The 18,855-nt window shown below is 37.0% G+C and overlaps 1 protein-coding gene across 1 annotated transcript in view; it reads right to left on the bottom strand.

The window, feature by feature from the left end:
• Positions 1-15,734: 15,734 nt before the first annotated feature.
• The window catches only part of LOC150081314 (lanC-like protein 3), a 33,135-nt gene continuing 30,014 nt past the window's right edge, over positions 15,735-18,855 (bottom strand). Inside the window, exon 4 of the mRNA XM_090379138.1 lies at positions 15,735-16,181. Coding sequence (XP_090235264.1) covers positions 15,814-16,181 — 368 coding nt within the window. The 3' untranslated portion in view covers positions 15,735-15,813. The remainder of the gene's footprint in view (positions 16,182-18,855) is intronic.

Here is an 18,855-nt window from a genome sequence, read left to right as displayed (position 1 = left end):
AACTAATTGATATAAAACGTAGAATATTGAGCCATTACAGCTCTATCATCTATTAAGAAAATATAACATACTGCACTTTGTATCTCATTACTTGGATAATCGTTAAAATAAAGATGAACACTTTACTGTACACTAAACACCGCCCAAAAGCAGGGAAAGTACAGAGCTACAGGGAAATAAATATCTCTGAAATTATAAACTAAAACAAACACGTCTACAAAAATCACTAGCCAACGAAGATTTTTCTAACGAAGAGTGGGAAAGGGGTAAGAAATATTTCTTTTACTCATACACAGTGTTGTACCAAGGTATGGGCGAACCGGAAGGCTAGGGAATGTAGGGAGACAAATTCCGATGATATTTTAATTTTTTAAATATAAAAAATGGTTGTTTCTTAATATAATAGTTTAATTATACAAAAAATCAATATTGGTTTATTAATATAACAGTAGATTTATTTTATTTTTATAATCAGATGTTTAAAAAAATTAAAACTGTTCACTTTACTCTGAATGTGCTTATTGTCTAGAATTAGATGGATCTTACATACGCACTAACATTACGTTACAAGTTGCAACCTGCACTAGAGCACAGTACTGTCTGTTGGCGAATGGAACTTATTTCGATGCCTTGGCAACTGGACCAAACAATTTTGCAGAAGGGTAAGGTAAAGAGACACCTGATGAGCAGTACATGACATGTACTGTATGACCTTGAAAATCAATGGAGATGTTCTAGTTTAATTGTACCTAAAAATTAACTTACAAAAACATCTGTTATAGCTATACGTTTATCAGAAATAACAATTAAACTGATTAGAAATAAACGTGCATTGCTGTCACACTCGGAAGATAAATTAAAATCTGCACGTAAGAAATAAAAATCAGTGAGTAGGAAAACAATTCACGAGGTAGATGATTTTGATATATGCATTATTCGTCGCCTTATTCAATAATTTTATAGAGTTGATAGAAAGGTAACCACTTTAAATAAATTGTTGCCAGTTAAGTTAGAAATGGGATTTTGCATTCTGCAAAACAGATCTACATGCAATTTTGAAACAAATGGAGTTTAAATGGAAGAAAACAGAGAGTCTTAATGGAAAGAAACGATATTATTCTGTGGAGAACAAAATACAATCAGACCTCTGTTCGGTAAACAGAAATTTCGTTATAAAGAAATATGACCTTTCAACAATGAAAAATAATTGAACGTTTAGAAATATAGTAAATCAATATAGTACAACATAATCGTGGCCAGGATTTTTTGTCAGCAGGTACAGTCCCCAAAAAATAAAAATAAAATAATAAGGCACTAATTGCACAATGCAAAAAAAGCACCGTAAAAGCAGATTTCAGCGTCACGGGGGACAATTACCTGCTTACCCTGGCCTGGCTACAAAATTTCAGTCTGAAATACAAGGTTTGTTAACAGAAATTACTTCTTTTAAATTTATTATAAGTGTAGTTGTTTGGTATGAAATATTGAGTATTATAAGTAAAGTAAGTAAAGCCATGCAAAGTAATAAAATTGATAAGAACACTGCCATTATATTAATAGAAGATGCTCTTAGTCAATTAAACAAATTTAGAACATCGGGATTTAAACTCTGTATGGATAAAGCTATAGACCAACGTTTCCCAAACTGGTATTCGTAGGCCAGTACCAGGGGATCCGCGAAATGGTAGTGGACCACACACACATATATTAACCCCAGGGGTTCACATCTGGTGAGTATGGGTTTGGCACACCCAGGGTCCTCAGCTGGATATCATCATTCTTCTCTTTCTTGGTGATTTCCTTCTACTTCTCTTCTCTTCTCTCTCTCTCTCTCTCTCTCTCTCTCTCTCTCACACACACACACACACACACACACACACACACACACAGGGTAACTCAGAAATTTTTTTGGCTGGTGCAGCATAAGCCTCAGGCTTCCTTGCACCATATGGCTAATAATAATAATAAAAATAATAATAATATATACACCGATGAGCCAAAACATTATGGCCAGCAAGTCTTATGCAAATTGAAGCGACTGCATGTGGACATGTGGACATGTGTGTGTATCAGTGTTGCCAACTCTTAATAATATTTCCCGCTAGCCACATACTCAAAATCCGCTATTTTTAGCACTTGACCCGCCAAATTTTTAAAATTTTCATTTGTTTGTACTTTGTAGTGAATAAAAACAAACAAACAAATAGTATATATAAATAGTTATTTATTTTCTGTTTTTAATATAAAATCAATATCTAAAAATCTAAATTAATTTCGAAATTCAATACCTCCTCATCATATGTTTCTTGTGTGCCTATTTTGCGAAGCACTTCTTCAGGTAAAACATAATTTTTACAACACTTTTCAACTCTTTTGAGCCCGTATCGTACTGATAAGATTGCATTAACCGTGCCAACACTCATTCTGTTGCGTGTTTTGTTATTTACTAGATTTATGTTGCTGAATATTCTTTCCACATCTGCATTGGATAATGGCAAAATTAAAATACCCAATGCAAATTCGCTAATTTCTTTAAATGGATTTTTACCGCTTGCACTCGATATTTCGAAACTTCTGACCAAAACTTCATTGTATTGTTGATGTTTTCCCATTTAACGAGAGTAATGTTTATATACTATTGCTCAATTTTTTCAATTTCTACTTCAGACAATTTTAAATTTTGTAATAAATTTATCAGTGGTTCTTTTTGTTTCTTTAATATATTGTTAACTGAGATTAATGACATTTTTTCTAATTCTTTTATGTTGTCCGGAAGGCGTTGTTTTAATTGTTGATACAAATCAATCAAGAAATTACGGCATCTCTCTCTTATTGCCATTTCATCTGTTGTTGTTGTGATAAGTTTATTCATTATTAATTCATTTATTTTTCTTTCATTATTTGGTAAAAACATTTTATTGGCAATCATCGACAATAGCATGTTTAAATCATGTAGTAATAATGTAGGATCGGCAGTATTTGATTCAAAAGATTTGTTTACTCTTTGTACTTCAGATAAGATAGGTTTTAAAATAAAAGATATGCTAAATTACTTTCATATTTGAACATTGAATAAAGAAGTTCTGCAGTATAACATTTGTCAGTCAAACGAGTTATTTCAAAATGGGCTTTTAATTCAATATACTGTTCTAAAATTCTTGTTATAGCAACTTCAATGGATAACCACCTTGTTTGACACGAATGAACTATCTTTTTCGGATCTGCACCATCGTTTATGGCACTGTATAAATATTTGAATTGATTTTGTCGGCTGGTGGATTTACTAAACGCACGATTTTGCATTGCACGAGGGTTTCTAGGAATACAACTATCGTGCTATACGAGGACTGACTATACTAAGATATTATTACACTGTGGTTATTAGAAATAATTATTACTTATTACTCTTATTACTCTGTGGTTATTAGAAACGTTGAAAGAGATGTCGGTAATTCGGATCGCATTTCTTGGAAGCCAAACAAATACGACGAAGAAAAATTATCCAATGCCATTCCTTCGCTGTTTCAAAAAAAGGCGTCATTAGAATTTTTTCCACATTTTTAGATTTGATTCAACAATTTAAAACTATGACCCAATGATCAGGTCGTTTGACCGCGAGCGTAACTACGTAAAATTGTTGGGGTTCTCCTCAGGGAAATCCAGAATAATATAAAACCGATTCTTCGCTTTATAAAAAAAAAAACTATGAAATATGATATCCCTACTATTTCAATTATGAATTATTTTTATTGTTAATTAAATAATTAATCGAACAATTAATTTAATATTTCTTAAATGAATATTTCTTAATATAAATGTTACATTGCCAAAATACATAAAATGCTAAACATTTATACTCTTCCCGCTAAAAAATCCGCTATCCGCTATTTCATATTTTTATCCGCTAAACCTGAAGCAATTCCGCTAAATCTAGCGGGAAAACCGCTAAAATGGCAACACTGGTGTGTATAGGTAGGGTGGCTCCTAGCACTTGAAGTGCAGTCGTAGCTACAGTTCTACATACCCTTAATATACTGAGAAGCATTGTTCTTTGTAGTGAGTTTAATTTAGCCTGAAATCTAACAAGAGCCACTCTGTGAGACCAAACTCCCGCTGCATACGTAACCATAGGCAGAAACACCACCTTATAATATAAAAATAAAGTTTTATTGGACACACCCCAATCTCCTCTTGATACTCTTATAATATAACCGGCAAATTTCCTGATCTTGCTATGTAGATGTGTTATATGCGCATAATAAGACAACTTGTGATCAATAATGAGCCCCAAGTATTTAGTTTCAGAAACCATAGTCAACTGTCTCCCATTTAATTTTATTTGCGGCGGTCGTCCAAAATCAAGTTTTGTTTTAAAAAGCATCATTTTGGTCTTTTGGGGGCTAATGGTAAGCTTAAATCCTTGTGCCCAGGTATTAATATCATTTATTACACGGTTTGCATTTTGCTCCAAATCGTGTCGTGATCGACCTGCCACAATTAAGGTGACATCATCAGCAAAAGCTATCACGTGACAATTTACTTGTGGTCGAACCAGCCAGTTCTGTAGCACCAAATTCCAAATGGAAGGACCTAATACAGAGCCCTGAGGGCAACCTCGCGTGATTTGTCTTTGAAGGAGAAAATGTTTAGACCTTAAAGTCACATATCTCTCAGAAAAATAACTCTTGAACAGACTGTATAACTGCTTAGAACACTCAGCACGACACAGTTGAGAAAGAGCTGCCTCCCACCATACTGAGTCGAACGCACCTTCAAAATCTATATATATAGCAAGTTCATATTTTGAATCAGAGTTTGAAATGTATGTATGAAAGTCCAGAAGAGCATCCTCACACGATTGCCCCGGTGTAAAACCATACTGATTAGGTGTAATCATGTCATGGCGTTCTAACAATTCTTGTAAACGTATTGCCATTAACCTCTCTAACACTTTCCCCAGATTAGCCAACAAAGCAATTGGACATTACGATTTAGGCTCAATTAAAGGTTTCCCAGGCTTCCTAATTAGCCTCAATAAAGCAATCTTCCATTTCAATAGAAACAGTCCTTCCTCTAAGCACTTATTATATAACAAAAGTAACATGTTAGGTATCAACTTAAAAAACCTCACTATAAATGCATTCTCAATCAAATCTATTCCTGGACATTTTGCAAAATTAAGTTTCTTTAACACCCCTGCCAGTTCATCTATTGTAAACGCCATGGTATTACCTCTAGCTACATAATACTGATTTTTTCTCCGCAGTTCGGATTGGCACTGTGAGTCTAAGATGGGATCGTCAACTGGGAACAGCCTAGTTAATATTGCATCTACTGAATCCTCCCAGCCAATAGTCTCAGTAGAATCCTCTTGAATTGTATTAATTACCTCCAAACTTCTCAGTTTATCTCTTGACAACTTATATAGCAAACCCCAGGGATCATTTCTCCCCGATTCTTTTACAAACAATCGCCAGGTTTCTCTCTTCCGAGTTGCCATGATTCTCTTGTAATTATTCTTAAGAGATATGTAATTTTCATGCAATCTAACTACCTCAGAATGACCCCAGTTCCGATGCCGCTGGTACTGTCTCCTAGCTCGATATACAGCCCATCGTAAGACAGTCAGTTCGTTTGTCCACCATGGGCAGGATTTTAGTTTAATTACCAGCTTCTATATTGATAGAAGATGCTCTTAGTCAATTAAACAAATTTAGAACATCGGGATTTAAACTCTGTATGGATAAAGCTATAGACCAACGTTTCCCAAACTGGTGTTCGTAGGCCAGTACCAGGGGATCCGCGAAATGGTAGTGGACCACACACACATATATACACCGATGAGCCAAAACATTATGGCCAGCAAGTCTTATGCAAATTGAAGCGACTGCAGGTGAATTACGTCTGCCCGGGAAGCACAGTGGTAACGTCACCGTCCTGCCCACAAAGAGTGGAAAATGCGCGGGTTCGAATCCCGCCAATGACCCAAGGAACTTTAATGGGCTTTTTTCTCTTCGTGTCTGTCTCAGGCATAGACAGAAAGGTTTCCCCCCCCCGACAACTCAGGTTTTTCGTCCAGCAAAGCAGGCAAATCTATCAGAGAACCACACGCAGCTTACAGACATAATCCACAATACTCGGCAGATGAATTTAATTATTCGGGTGGCCTTAAAATAATAGTTTTGTTTTGTTTTTTTTTCAGGTAAACTACGGCGCAGGTCGGGACACTATTAAAAACACTTCACACTGAGCTCCGTTAATCAGTGTTACCAGTGGTGAGCTATAGTGGGCTCGCGAGAGTCCATTGTTATTTTTTTTTAAGTAGCATTAGGGGTAAAGGGAAGGGGTATTGCTTTCGTAAAGGCGACTACAATGGACTGAGACAGTATTTAAATTCTATACAGTGGGATCAACTGATGATATTGCCAACAGCAAATTCAAAATGGGAAGCATTCAAAGAACTTATCTTGGAAGCTACTAGGCTTTACATACCAACTAAGAAATATTGTTCAAGGTTTAGGCCTAAATGGTTGTCAGATGAACTAATGAGGCATATGGCAGAGAAGAAAAATGCATGGGATACATACAAATTAACACGTGACACGGACGCCTATGATAGATACAAGTTGATCTGTAACCAAGTTACAAAGGAGGTTAGGCAGGCGAAGGCAGATTACGAGAGATCCTTGGCAAGGGATGCGAAGAAAAACAGCAAAGAGTTCTTTACTTATGTAAACTCTAGAAGGAAGGGGATGAATCAGATTGGTCCACTTGAGATCGATGGGTCAACTGTTGATGACCCTGCTCGGGTAGCTAACAAACTAAATGAATATTTTGCATCGACATTCACACATGAGGAGTTATTCAGCGAGGGGAATGCCAGAGGTGTATTCAACTCTAGCAGTAAGCTAGAGAATCTTGTAATAACTGAGAGCAAAGTGGAGGAGAAATTGTTGAAGATAAACACAAGAAAGGCACCTGGGGTGGATGGGATCTATCCAGTTATATTAAAGGAGGCAGCAAAGGAGGTAAGCAAACCCTTAGCCATAATTATGAGAGCTTCCTTGGACTCAGGGGAGGTACCCATTGACTGGAGATGTGCAAATGTGACCCCAATTCACAAAGGGGGATCAAAGGCTGACACAAGTAATTATAGACCTGTGAGTTTAACTTCTGTTCCCGGAAAATTAATGGAGGCACTGGTGAAAGAAGCACTGCAGGATCATCTAGACAAGACTTCAGTTATAGCTAGGACACAGCATGGTTTTGTTAAGGGGAAGTCTTGCCTGACCAATTTGATTGGATACTATGATGCAGTCACAAAAGAACTGGATGCAGGGAATAACTTTGATATTATATACTTGGATCTTAGAAAGGCTTTTGATACTGTTGCACATGGAAGACTGCTGCACAAATTGGAGCAGTGTGGCATTGGAGGCAAGTTGCTGCTATGGATAAAGGGGTGGTTGAGGGGGAGAAGACAGAGAGTGGTGATCAATGGACACTGCTCATCGTGGACTAATGTTATTAGTGGAGTCCCTCAGGGTTCAGTATTGGGGCCTTTATTGTTTTCTGTATTTATAAATGATATTGATGATGGTATATCAGGCTTAATGTCCAAGTTTGCAGACGATACGAAGGTTGGCAGGGTTGTCAAGGACACTACTGACACTATGCTGCTGCAACAGGATTTGGAAAGGTTGAGCAGATGGGCTTCGAGGTGGCAAATGAAGTTTAACATTGACAAATGTAAAGTACTACATATGGGAAACAGCAACCCCAGAGCAACGTATCAACTCTGTGGTACTACACTGACAGTGGTAGAGAATGAAAGGGACCTGGGGGTGGTGGTGCAGGCAGATATGAAGTTCTCTGAGCAGTGCAGACGAGCTGCAAGAGTAGCTCATGGTGTATTGTCAATGATATATAGGAATTTTTCTAGCAGGGATAAGGAGGTGATTATTCCCTTGTATAAGGCAATGGTCAGGCCACACCTAGAGTACTGTATACAGGCCTGGAGGCCTCATTTCAAGAAGGATGTAGAGCTGCTGGAACGAGTACAGAGAAGGGCAACTAGATTGGTGAATGGGACAAAAGGGTTCTCTTACGAAGAAAGGCTTAAGTTTTGCAAATTAGTGTCTGGAAACTAGGCACCAGCGGGGTGATCTGATAGAGGTGTACAAAGCCTTGAATGGTTTGAGCATGCTCAATGCTGATGGGATTCTTCCTCTAGCTCAGAAAAATCACCTGAGAGGGCATAAATTCAAATTGAGGAAAGACAGATGTAGGATAGATGTGCGGAAATTTGCCTTTAGCCAGCGGGTGGTTGGTGGGTGGAACAGACTTCCATCCCTTGTCGTGGAAGTTGATAGCCTAAATAAGTTTAAGGCTCAGCTGGACAGGTATTTCGAACGAACAGAGGGGTGAAGTGGAAGTGGTTATTTTTATTTATTTATGTTACTTTTTTTTTTTTTTTTGGCTGATGCTGCATAAGCATGCTTTCTTGCATCAAATGCCTCTACTAATGCTAATGCTAATTAGTAGAGGCATGTGATGCAAGAAAGCAAGCTTATACAGCATCAGCCAAAAAAAAAAAAAACTTCCACTTCATCCCACCGTTCGTTCGAAATACCTGTCCAGCTGAGCCTTAAACTTATTTAGGCTATCAACTTCCACAACAAGGGATGGAAGTCTGTTCCACCAACCAACCACCTGCTGGCTAAAGGCAAATTTCCGCACATCTATCTTACATCTGTTTTTCCTCAATTTGAATTTATGGCCTCTCAGGTGATTATTCTGAGCAAAAGGAAGAATCCCATCAGCATTGAGCATGCTCAAATCATTCAAGACTTTATACACCTCTATCAGATCAGCTGGTCAGTGCCTAGTCTCCAGACACTGTAATTTGCAAAACTTAAGCCTTTCTTCGTAAGAGCAACCCTTTGTTCCATTCACTAATTGTGTTGCCCTTCTCTGTACTCGTTCCAGCAGCTCTACATCTGGGAATAATTGCCTCGTTATTCCTGCTAGAAAAATTCCTGTATACCATTGACAAGCCACCATGAGCTACTCTTGCAGCCCGTCTGCACTGCTCGGAGAACTTCATATTTTCCTGTACAATTGCCCCTAGGTCCTTTTCATTCTCTACCACTTGTCTGTGTAGTACCACAGAGTTGATACGTTGCTCTGGGGTTGCTGTTTCCCATATGTAGTACTTTACATTTGTCAATGTTAAACTTCATTTGCCACTTCTTGGCCCATCTGCTCAACCTTTCCAGATCCTGTTGCAGCAGCATAGTGTCAGTAGTGTCCTTAACAACCCTGCCAATCTTTGTATCGTGTGCAAACTTCGACATTAAGCTTGATATACCATCATCAATATTATTTATAAATACAGAAAACAATAATGGACCCAACACTGAACCCTGAGGGACTCCACTAATAACATTAGTCCATGATGAGCAGTGTCCATTGATTACTACTCTGTCTTCTCAACCTCAATTTGTGAGCCCATTGTTGAGATCATTTATTTTACAAATGAAATCCTGAATAAAATTATTGAGTATCCAGAGCCGAAACTACAGTGCGACGAGCAAGGCCCCACCATTCGATCGGTTGTATTTTAAAATTGCTTCATTTTTGATTTAATTAAGAGTCGGACCTGTGTTTAACAAACTTTTTTGATTCCCTTTTGTAATTACATTTAAAATAGTTTCCATTGAACAAGAAAATTTCCATGAAACGGACGGATTAGGAGAGAGAACTGTATATGCATCTTTCTCACCTTTGGCCTTTAGGTAATTAGAAAGCGCAAATTAAGGGTGAAAGCGATTACCGTTTTACAATGTTAGTGGTGTCCCTAAAACCTGCAGTCATATACCGAGAAGTCGCGCTCGTCAATACGGTTTCCATAGCCACTCAGAGGATTAAGCAGATTCCCAACACGGATTATAGCCTCTGGTCAACCTGTGTTGTGGTTCCTCTTTACTCCAACAAACAGGCTGTTTTTCGAAGAAGTGAGTGATCCATGCCTTCCAGTAAATTTCTCTTGTCTATGTTTACATGGTCACAGTAGCTGAATATCCATGTGATTCCGACATTGTGCACAATATTCAAAGAACTAGTGACAGACTGACAGTAGCAACATAGAGGGGTTGAGCCAACGAAAATATTACACGAACTTTGCAAAGAAGAAATTGGCGATTTTGAAACTTCGTTAATTATTGCATAGGGGCAATAATTAAAAAAAAAAACAACTGTATGCATTATATCACAAATCTCCAAAAACCCTGCGCGAATTAAGGATGATTGCTAAAGAACTTTACGTAGAAACTATAAAGATCGGTCATGTGTTCGGGCCACAATAAGTAGCTCGTTGCTTGCGGGTTGAAGGAATTATCCCGCTTTGTGCAAACATTTTGAATCAAAAGTTAAATATTCGGGATTATTAAACTGACTTTTCAATGTGGAATTTCTTAACGATTTAGCACTAATGATCGACATCCTGCAGCACAGAGTAGGAAGATATCTTACTACCCTTTATCCTGCAGGAGCTCTTTTACCTTTCAGAAGCTTTACAGAATCACATTGGTAAAAGCAGATAAATTAATTATTCGAACTATCAATGCTATTGCTAATTTGAAAAATGCCGAAGGAAATTATGACGCTAAAATTGAGAACATGTTGAAGTGGAAAGAATTTGAAAGGAATCAAAATCGAAAGTAAGAACACATTTAAAAAATTACCTCTTGACAAGTTATTAAATACATTGTTTTATCCTTAAAGGATAAGTTATTAATGCAACAGTGCGATTTTAAATTAAATAATCAAAATAATGATTCCATTGACGAGGAATTGAAAGAAATTTTAAACATATGTAACCCGGAATTGTGGAATATGAAAGAACTTTCATCTCTGTGGCCAGACGGTGAAAACCGAATAAGAAATTTTTCGGTTTTCAAAGAAATTAAAGTTTTCTGATAAAATATGAAATAAAAATTAATGATTTTAAAGGTTTTGTCAAGGACAGTTTATCTTTAAAATCGAGTGAAATTCCCTTTTCATCATGTCAAAAAGTATGGCCACTCTCTTTCATTTGCTTGAAGCGTTGTGTTCTCTGAGGATCATGTAGCTGAGTGGTCAGAAGTGCAGTATCACAAGCTCTTTGAGTAGACCTGGGTTCAAGCACTTGACCGCTAAATACTGTCGATTTGCCAACCGCACTGGACCAGCGTGGCTGATTATGGTCAATTTTCCTCCTTGGTCCTTGAGGAGGCTTCCATCCTGCAGTGGATTGATAATGGCTGCTGCTTGCTTACTTACTTTCTAATAACTTATTCAATTCATCAGTCTAATATACAATTTTTCAAGTCACTTCTATGCTTTAAAAAACAAATTTCTACAATACATTGATGCAGGAGCTTGAACCTATTTAACATCTGACAGTACCTGTCTTCCCAATGGCTCACTGATGCATGCTATGCTGAAAGTTACAGAATACTGATAACACATTTGGTACTGTTAATTCTGGTACTGCTTAGTGAGAACTGACATGCAGTTATCTTTCAAGGGAGATCATACTTGCTCATACATATTTATTTAATAATTTTAGTGGCAGAATAAGAGAATTATTTATATTATGACATTATGTTTAAAAACTATCCAAGACTAAGACTCCCCTGCCCCTCTTTCAGCTTGGGACATAGGCCAAATGGTCCTCTAACTGGCTTTTACCTACATACCATTTTTGAATATAATTGAAGTGATGTAATGGCAACTAAAAAATCTAACTAATAAACAGTATATTAGTGAGCACATAAGATATTAAAGCCTGAGATAACTAATGGTGGCTTTGAAAACCATACCAATAAACATAAAAATATATTGATCACAACTATGGTATTCAGTAGGTATATACTGAAAAACATAATACAAAATACATAATCTTTGAAAATACAACATAGACTTTGCTCAAATCTATAAAAAAAATAAGCTTTTCGAAAAACTTTTCTATAAATTTTAAGCAGAAATCATGAAAGTTAGGATGTATGAACTTGCCAAAGACAACTGTAAAGCTCACAAGCTTTATGGTCTTTAAGGAAAAAGTAGTAGTACAAATTGTTCTCTCACATACACTGGAGATCTGTTTTGGGGAAGAGGGATGGATAGTAGAGAATGGCTCATGATGCAGCTTGAAAAGAACTGCACATAAGCATCTGTGTTTTAGCAAGATTGGATTCCTCCATACTGCCCACTATTTCTCAGGTATTTGTTAAACTTTTATACAGTTATAACAAAGAACAGGTTTACATGCCATCTTTATCATCATACAGTATATCCACAATCTAATAGAATGCACAAAGGTTACTCAAATTAAAATTGCAAAACCATAAAAAAATGCATATTGTGCGAAAACTGATGAAAATTTTTGTGATTAAAGTGCAATTTTTGTGTAAGATGATCGAAGTCTGTTGGCAATGCTGACATTATTTGGAAACAATCAATTTTCAAGATGGCAGTCGCCTTTGCAATCATGCACCAATGCAGAGAAGCAATGTTTGTTTGTGGGCTTTATGGTGCAAGAGCAACATGGCCATAATGTGCCTAGAGAAGCAATCTGTAATACAACTTTTGAATGCAGAAAGTATAAAACTTGATGAAATTTATTGCTGAATGTTGGCTCAGAATGGTAAAGCATGCATGAATCAATGGTAAGTTATGAGTTGTAAGTCAATAGTTTAAATAAAATAGGACCAAAAGTGTTGAGAGTTCACAACAAGAGCATCATGTCATGACACCAGAAGTCACAGTGGCAGAGGAAGAGCTCTTACAAGGAAACAATCACATTACTATTGAAGAGACTGCCATGGTGTACAAGACTGGTATTCGTTCAGTGCATATTATTATTAGTGACGAGTTGCACTTTTGTAGTGTGTGCTCCATGGATTCCTTGGTGTTTGACAATGAACAAACAGCAACCAAATGTGTTCCATGCTTCTTGGATGGCATGAGTGTGAAGGAGATATCTTCTTAGAATATACAGTGATCTGAGTACACTAATACACATCAGAAAGTAAATATGCAAATTAAGAGTGGTACCACACAGGCTCATCTCGAATGAAGAAAGCCTATACCTAAGCATCAACTGGAGAAAGTGTTACTTGGTGTATTTTGGAATCATAAAGGAGTAATTTTGGAATATTATGTGTGGAGAGAGAGAGAAGAATAATGACAAGTGACAAATACTATGATATGCTTCTGAACCAATTAAAACTAGCAATTCAAAAGAAATGCTGTAGTTTACTATCCTCAGGTGTGTGCCTGCAGCATGATAATGCCTGTCCTTACACTCTCTGTTCCACATTGTAAGGATATGCATTATCATGAAGTTTGAGGTATTATCCCAACCACTAGACTAGCTCCATGTGATGATTGCCTTTTTCTGGCCATTAAAATATGCACTAAGAGGGCATAACTCCTCATCAGATGAAGAGACCAAGATGGCACTGCAAATGGTTTCAACACCAATCACAATACATCTCTCAAGGAATTCAGGCATTAGTGTAGCATTAAAGGAAGTGTGTTGAATATAATGAGGATTACATTGAAGTCTGATAAGTTCGGTTTCCTTATTGTTTGTAAAATACAACTTTTAATCTTTGCAGTTTTAATTTGAATAAATGATCTTTGTATATGCTGTGTCTTTGTCTCTGCAATGACAGCATTAAATGAGAAAATATTTTCCCTTGATACTAGGAACGCATTGATCTATAATAAACACTTTCACCAGAATAAATTTTAAACACCTGTTAGCCTCTTTTAAGTGCACCTTGTACATTCAGTGGACCATTTATTAGGAACATCATTCTTGCAACAAAACTGAATGTATCACTATATGAAAATGTCATTTTCTATAGCTGTCTATATTCATACAGTTAGTTTGTTATTATTTGGGTTTTAGGAGCATTAGCAACTAAGGCCATATTGCTCTGGGAATATGCGGTGGTCATTCCCTGACCTTTCCGCATCCTCCATATTTGGTGGTGACGAGCTCAAACCCCGGTCTAATCAAGAAGCATGTGCTACGCACTGCTGCTCCTTCCCACCTGGCTACGGAGGCACCGTATTCATACACACCGACAGTAGAAATCTCTGGCAGCCATTTAATCCATTTCTATTGGTAAAATAAATAAGAGATGCTATCAACCAATTTTGAATGTGTAAAGACTTGAGAATTGGCACAACACTGCCACAGAGGCAGCCATGGTGATATTTTCATATATAGTAACATCAATTAAGCTTGTGACAATAACTGCTAATTTTTAAGGGAAAAAAAGTTGTTAGCACAAAATCTGATCAGAAATCAGTGGTCAATGCTTAAAGAACACATACCTTATTGAAACTGTACAGATGCATAAGAGAACTAGGCTGGGCAAACAATTCATTACAAATGATGCCTGGACTAACAATGTTTATCATATTGCATATCTGATGCTACATAAGCTCATACACTTGCTTTCTTGCATCACATGCCTCCATTACTATTACTACTATATTATATACTGCAAATGTTGCCACAGTTTAGAGTTACAGACACAGACATACCCTACTACTGTCTGCCTGTAACAATGAAATACCTGTAACAATGAAATACTTGCAGTAGAATGAATCATAGTGGGCCAAGAATCACCAGATCTGAACACTAGAAACCACAAAAGGATCATTAGTGAGGCAAACCCTGGCTCCAGCTCCCTTACATGGATGGCAAAACCAAGGAATGAAGAGAGCAGCATGCTTTGCAGAGACAATGTAGGCTTGGTGGAAGCAGTGTTGTAGTGTGGGATGTTTTTTGGTGTAACCTCTGATACCCTTGAACTAATTCTTGGATGGCACTGGCCTTAAATAGTGCATTTGCATGGAAATGCACTAGAAAGAACATGTTTTTTTAAAAAACAAAATGCCTCTCTAAACCGCTGGCTGGTGAAAGTCTCTTCCAGCAAGTGTATTGTCATCAGGCCAGCATCACATAGGAGTGATTCCAAGATGATAAGTGATTTTTGAACTCCTTTCCAAACCCACATAGTTTCCAAATCTCAATCCAGTAGAACACCTCTGAAATGAGATTTAAAGGATCATCAAATCTCTGATCCCAGTTTTGTCACTATCTAGGCTTACTGGGAGCTCTTATGGGTAGCACAGTGCATATAAGCACCATCCTTACCACACTACATGGAAAAGGCCTGAGTTTGAATCCCATCAATGACGCATGAGACTTTTATAGGCTGTTTTCACTCTATAGCTGAGTTAGTTGGAGTCAGCTATGGGTAGCAAGACCCACTCCCGAAAGAAACTATGCAAAACAGACAAATCGACCAGAAAAAGCATGCAATTTATGGATATATTATACATGGGTAGATAAACTGGTTTTTAGGTGCCCCTAATATGACAGTTTTTCTTATACACTGATGTAAAATGATTATGCATTTTAGTGATAAGAAAATAAATTAAAGAAAAAAAAAAACATCTAGTCTGCTTGACTGAAAACATCACTATCGTTTATGAAGTCCATGTACAGCACTACGGTTTAGAAAGATATTTAGTGTGTGATGACATTCATTAAAACTTGGAAACTGTAGTAGGATCATTTTAATTAAGAAGCTCAAGCAAGAACTTGATATTAAAACTACATGTTAAATGCATCTTGAACACTTCTTCAAATCTTTATAACTCTTCTAAAAGTGACTGACACACATACACACCAAATAAAATTTTAACAAACAAAAATGCACATGTGCAAAGATAGCTTGAAGAAGTTTATTCACTTAAAACATTAAAGAAAGGGAATTCTGAAGACTGCGGCTGGAGAATATCTGCCAAAAAGCAAGCTGTTCCTGCCAGTCCTTCGTACAAGCTATAGGGACAATCTGGAGTACGAGCACTTTTAAATTCTTCAGTGAAGATAAATTCAGCAAACTGAAGAGCTCGATGTAAATGTTTTGGATCCTCGGTTAAACGGTATAGCAACAGAAAAACATATCCGCTGCCTGCTACTCCATGGCAAATGCCTGGCCCTTTTCGCAACAATCCTTTTTTCCAAACAAGTTCCCCACAATTAAGACAAGCTTGAAGATATTTTGCATCTTTCCACAACACGTAGGCTCTGGCCATCAAATATATTACTCCTTTAAAAAAAAAAAAAAAATTATTACAATAATAAATAACCAAATTGTACAAGGATATTATAAATAAGATACACATAATAAGAATTAGGCACTGAGCAAGTAATTTTCAACATCTTATAAACTACAAAATGTATATATTTTACTAAAAATGAAAATATTTAAAGGCAAAAGAAATGGATAAATATCATTTGTGAACCCCCTAACAACTTGCCATGATTGGGGATTTGCATACACCATTTGCACAATGGGTGGCTTTAACCAATAGAGATTATTTATTTATCACAGCTGCATAAATAAATTAAACAAGTATTAAAAGCAAAAAATATCTGAATTTTACTTTAATTTGATTAGCACTTCAGTATACTAATTTATATTAGGTCTGACTCAATGCAACTAGATTCTGTCAGAATCTTTCCTTCCATTCAACCAATATTCCAGCTCCATTAAATGCTTATTTCTATGTTTTTAATGTAAGAGACATTATGAGAGCACTATTTACTTGTTGCCAACTGACACAATTACATCAGAGTTCATTAAAGATTTTAAAATCCTTATCAGCTTAATAATTAAGAACTATTCTTAATTAATTACACTTACTCCACAATAAAACATTTATACAGTGGAGTGCTAATATAATTAATTAAAATTAGTTCTTAATCCTTTCACATGTGGACTTGCTGGGACAAGTTTTCTGAACATGTGTGGACTGTTGGTAGCTTGTTGCTGATGGCAGCAGACTTTAAGCCCACTAGTGGTAAACATATATTTAAATGCACATATACAAGAGGATTAATGGAAATAACCAACAGAGAAAATGTCTTATCAGCAATACTTTGAAAAATTTAATATAAACATACGATAAAAGAATGCAAAAGGAATTCTAAACAAGCTTCCATCTTATGATTTGCCAACTGTTTTTTGTAAATGGTTATCCAGTTTTCTCTCTGATTGCTCATTGAGGGCGATGGTAGATGGCGCTCTGTCTTATAACTTCTCCACTAATGCTGGTGTCTCCCAAGGTTCACTTCTTTCCCCCACTCTTTTCCTCTTGTGTATTAATGACCTTCTTCCAGTGACTGGAAATCCTATCCATAGTTTTGCCGAAGATAGCATTCCACTTTCCATTTTGAAAAAACTTGCCCTGCTCAATCAACTTCAACTTCTCGAATATTCGCTACCAATTCCTTAAATGCCGATCTCTGGGTAATTCTCCAGTGGGGCAAAGACAACTTAGTTGATTTCATTCCTTCTAAAACTCAGTCTTGTATCTCGCAAAAATGATTCTTCTGCTGCTATGCTTATCTTTGGTGACACACCGATTTCTAGGCAAAATGATATATCTCTTTTGGGGATTACCCTGACTTCTAATCTCTCTTGGCACAAGCACACTACAAATATTGTTTCCTCTGCATCTAAAAAACTTGGTTTTCTCTTTTGCTGCCGAGAGCAAAAGAGAAATGTCAACAAATATCTTCTTTCGTCTTCTCAACCTCCAACCCAAGCATGGTACGAAGTATTATTAGTAGAGGCATATAATGCAAGAAAGCAAGCTTATGCAGCATCAGCAAAAAAAAAAAAAAAAAAAACCACTCCCACTCTGTTCATTCGAAATACCTGTCCAGCTGAGCCTTAAATTTATTTAGGCTATCAACTTCCACAACAAGGGATGGAAGTCTGTTTCACCAACCAACTATCCACTGGCTAAAGGCAAATTTCTACACATCTATCCTACATCTGTCTTTCCTTAATTTGAATTTATGCCCTCTCAGGTAATTATTCTGAGCAAGAAGAAGAGTCCCATCAGTATTGAGCATGCTCAAACCATTCAAGGCTTTATACACCTCTATCAGATCACCCTGCCGGTGCCTGGTCTCCAATCTCTGTAATCTGCAAAACTTAAGCCTTTCTTCGTAAGAGAAGAAAGTTCCCTTTGTTCCATTCACTACTCTTGCTGCCCTTCTCTATACTCGTTCCAGCAGCTCTACATCCTTCTTGAAATGAGGCCTCCAGACCTGTATGATCTCAAGGTGTGGCCTGACCATTGCCTTATACAAGGGAATAATCACCTCCTTATCCCTGCTAGAAAAATTCCTATATATCATTGACAAGACACCATGAGCTACTCTTAGGCCATCTGCACTGCTCAGAAAACTTTATCTGCCTGCACAATTACCCCAGGTCCTTTTCATTCTTTACCACTGTCAGTGTAGTACCACAGAGTTGATACATTGCTCTGGGGTTACTGTTTCCCATATGTAGAACTTTACATTTGTCAATGTTAAACTTCATTTGCCACCTCTCAGCCCATCTGCTCAACTTTTCCAGATCCTGTTGCAGCAGCATAGCATCAGTAGTGTCCTTAACAACCCTGCCAACCCTTGTATTGTCTGCAAACTTGGACATTAAGCTTGATATACCATCATCAATATCATTTATAAATACAGAAAACAACAATGGACCCAACACTGAACCCTGAGGGACTCCACTAATAACATTAGTCCACAATAAGCAGTGTCCATTGATTACCACTTTCTGTCTTCTCCCTCTCCCTTTATCCATAGCAGAAATTTGCCTCCAATGCCACACTGATCCAATTTGAGCAGCAGTCTTTCGTGTGCAACAGTATCAAAAGCCTTTCTAAGATCCAAATATATAATATCAAAGTTATTCCCTG

This window comes from Mastigoproctus giganteus, chromosome 8 (assembly GCF_048544385.1).
Source record: "Mastigoproctus giganteus isolate SK-2022 chromosome 8, ASM4854438v1, whole genome shotgun sequence".
Classification (NCBI taxonomy): Eukaryota; Metazoa; Arthropoda; class Arachnida; order Uropygi; family Thelyphonidae; genus Mastigoproctus; species Mastigoproctus giganteus.
This window is presented reverse-complemented; position numbering and strand designations above follow the sequence as displayed.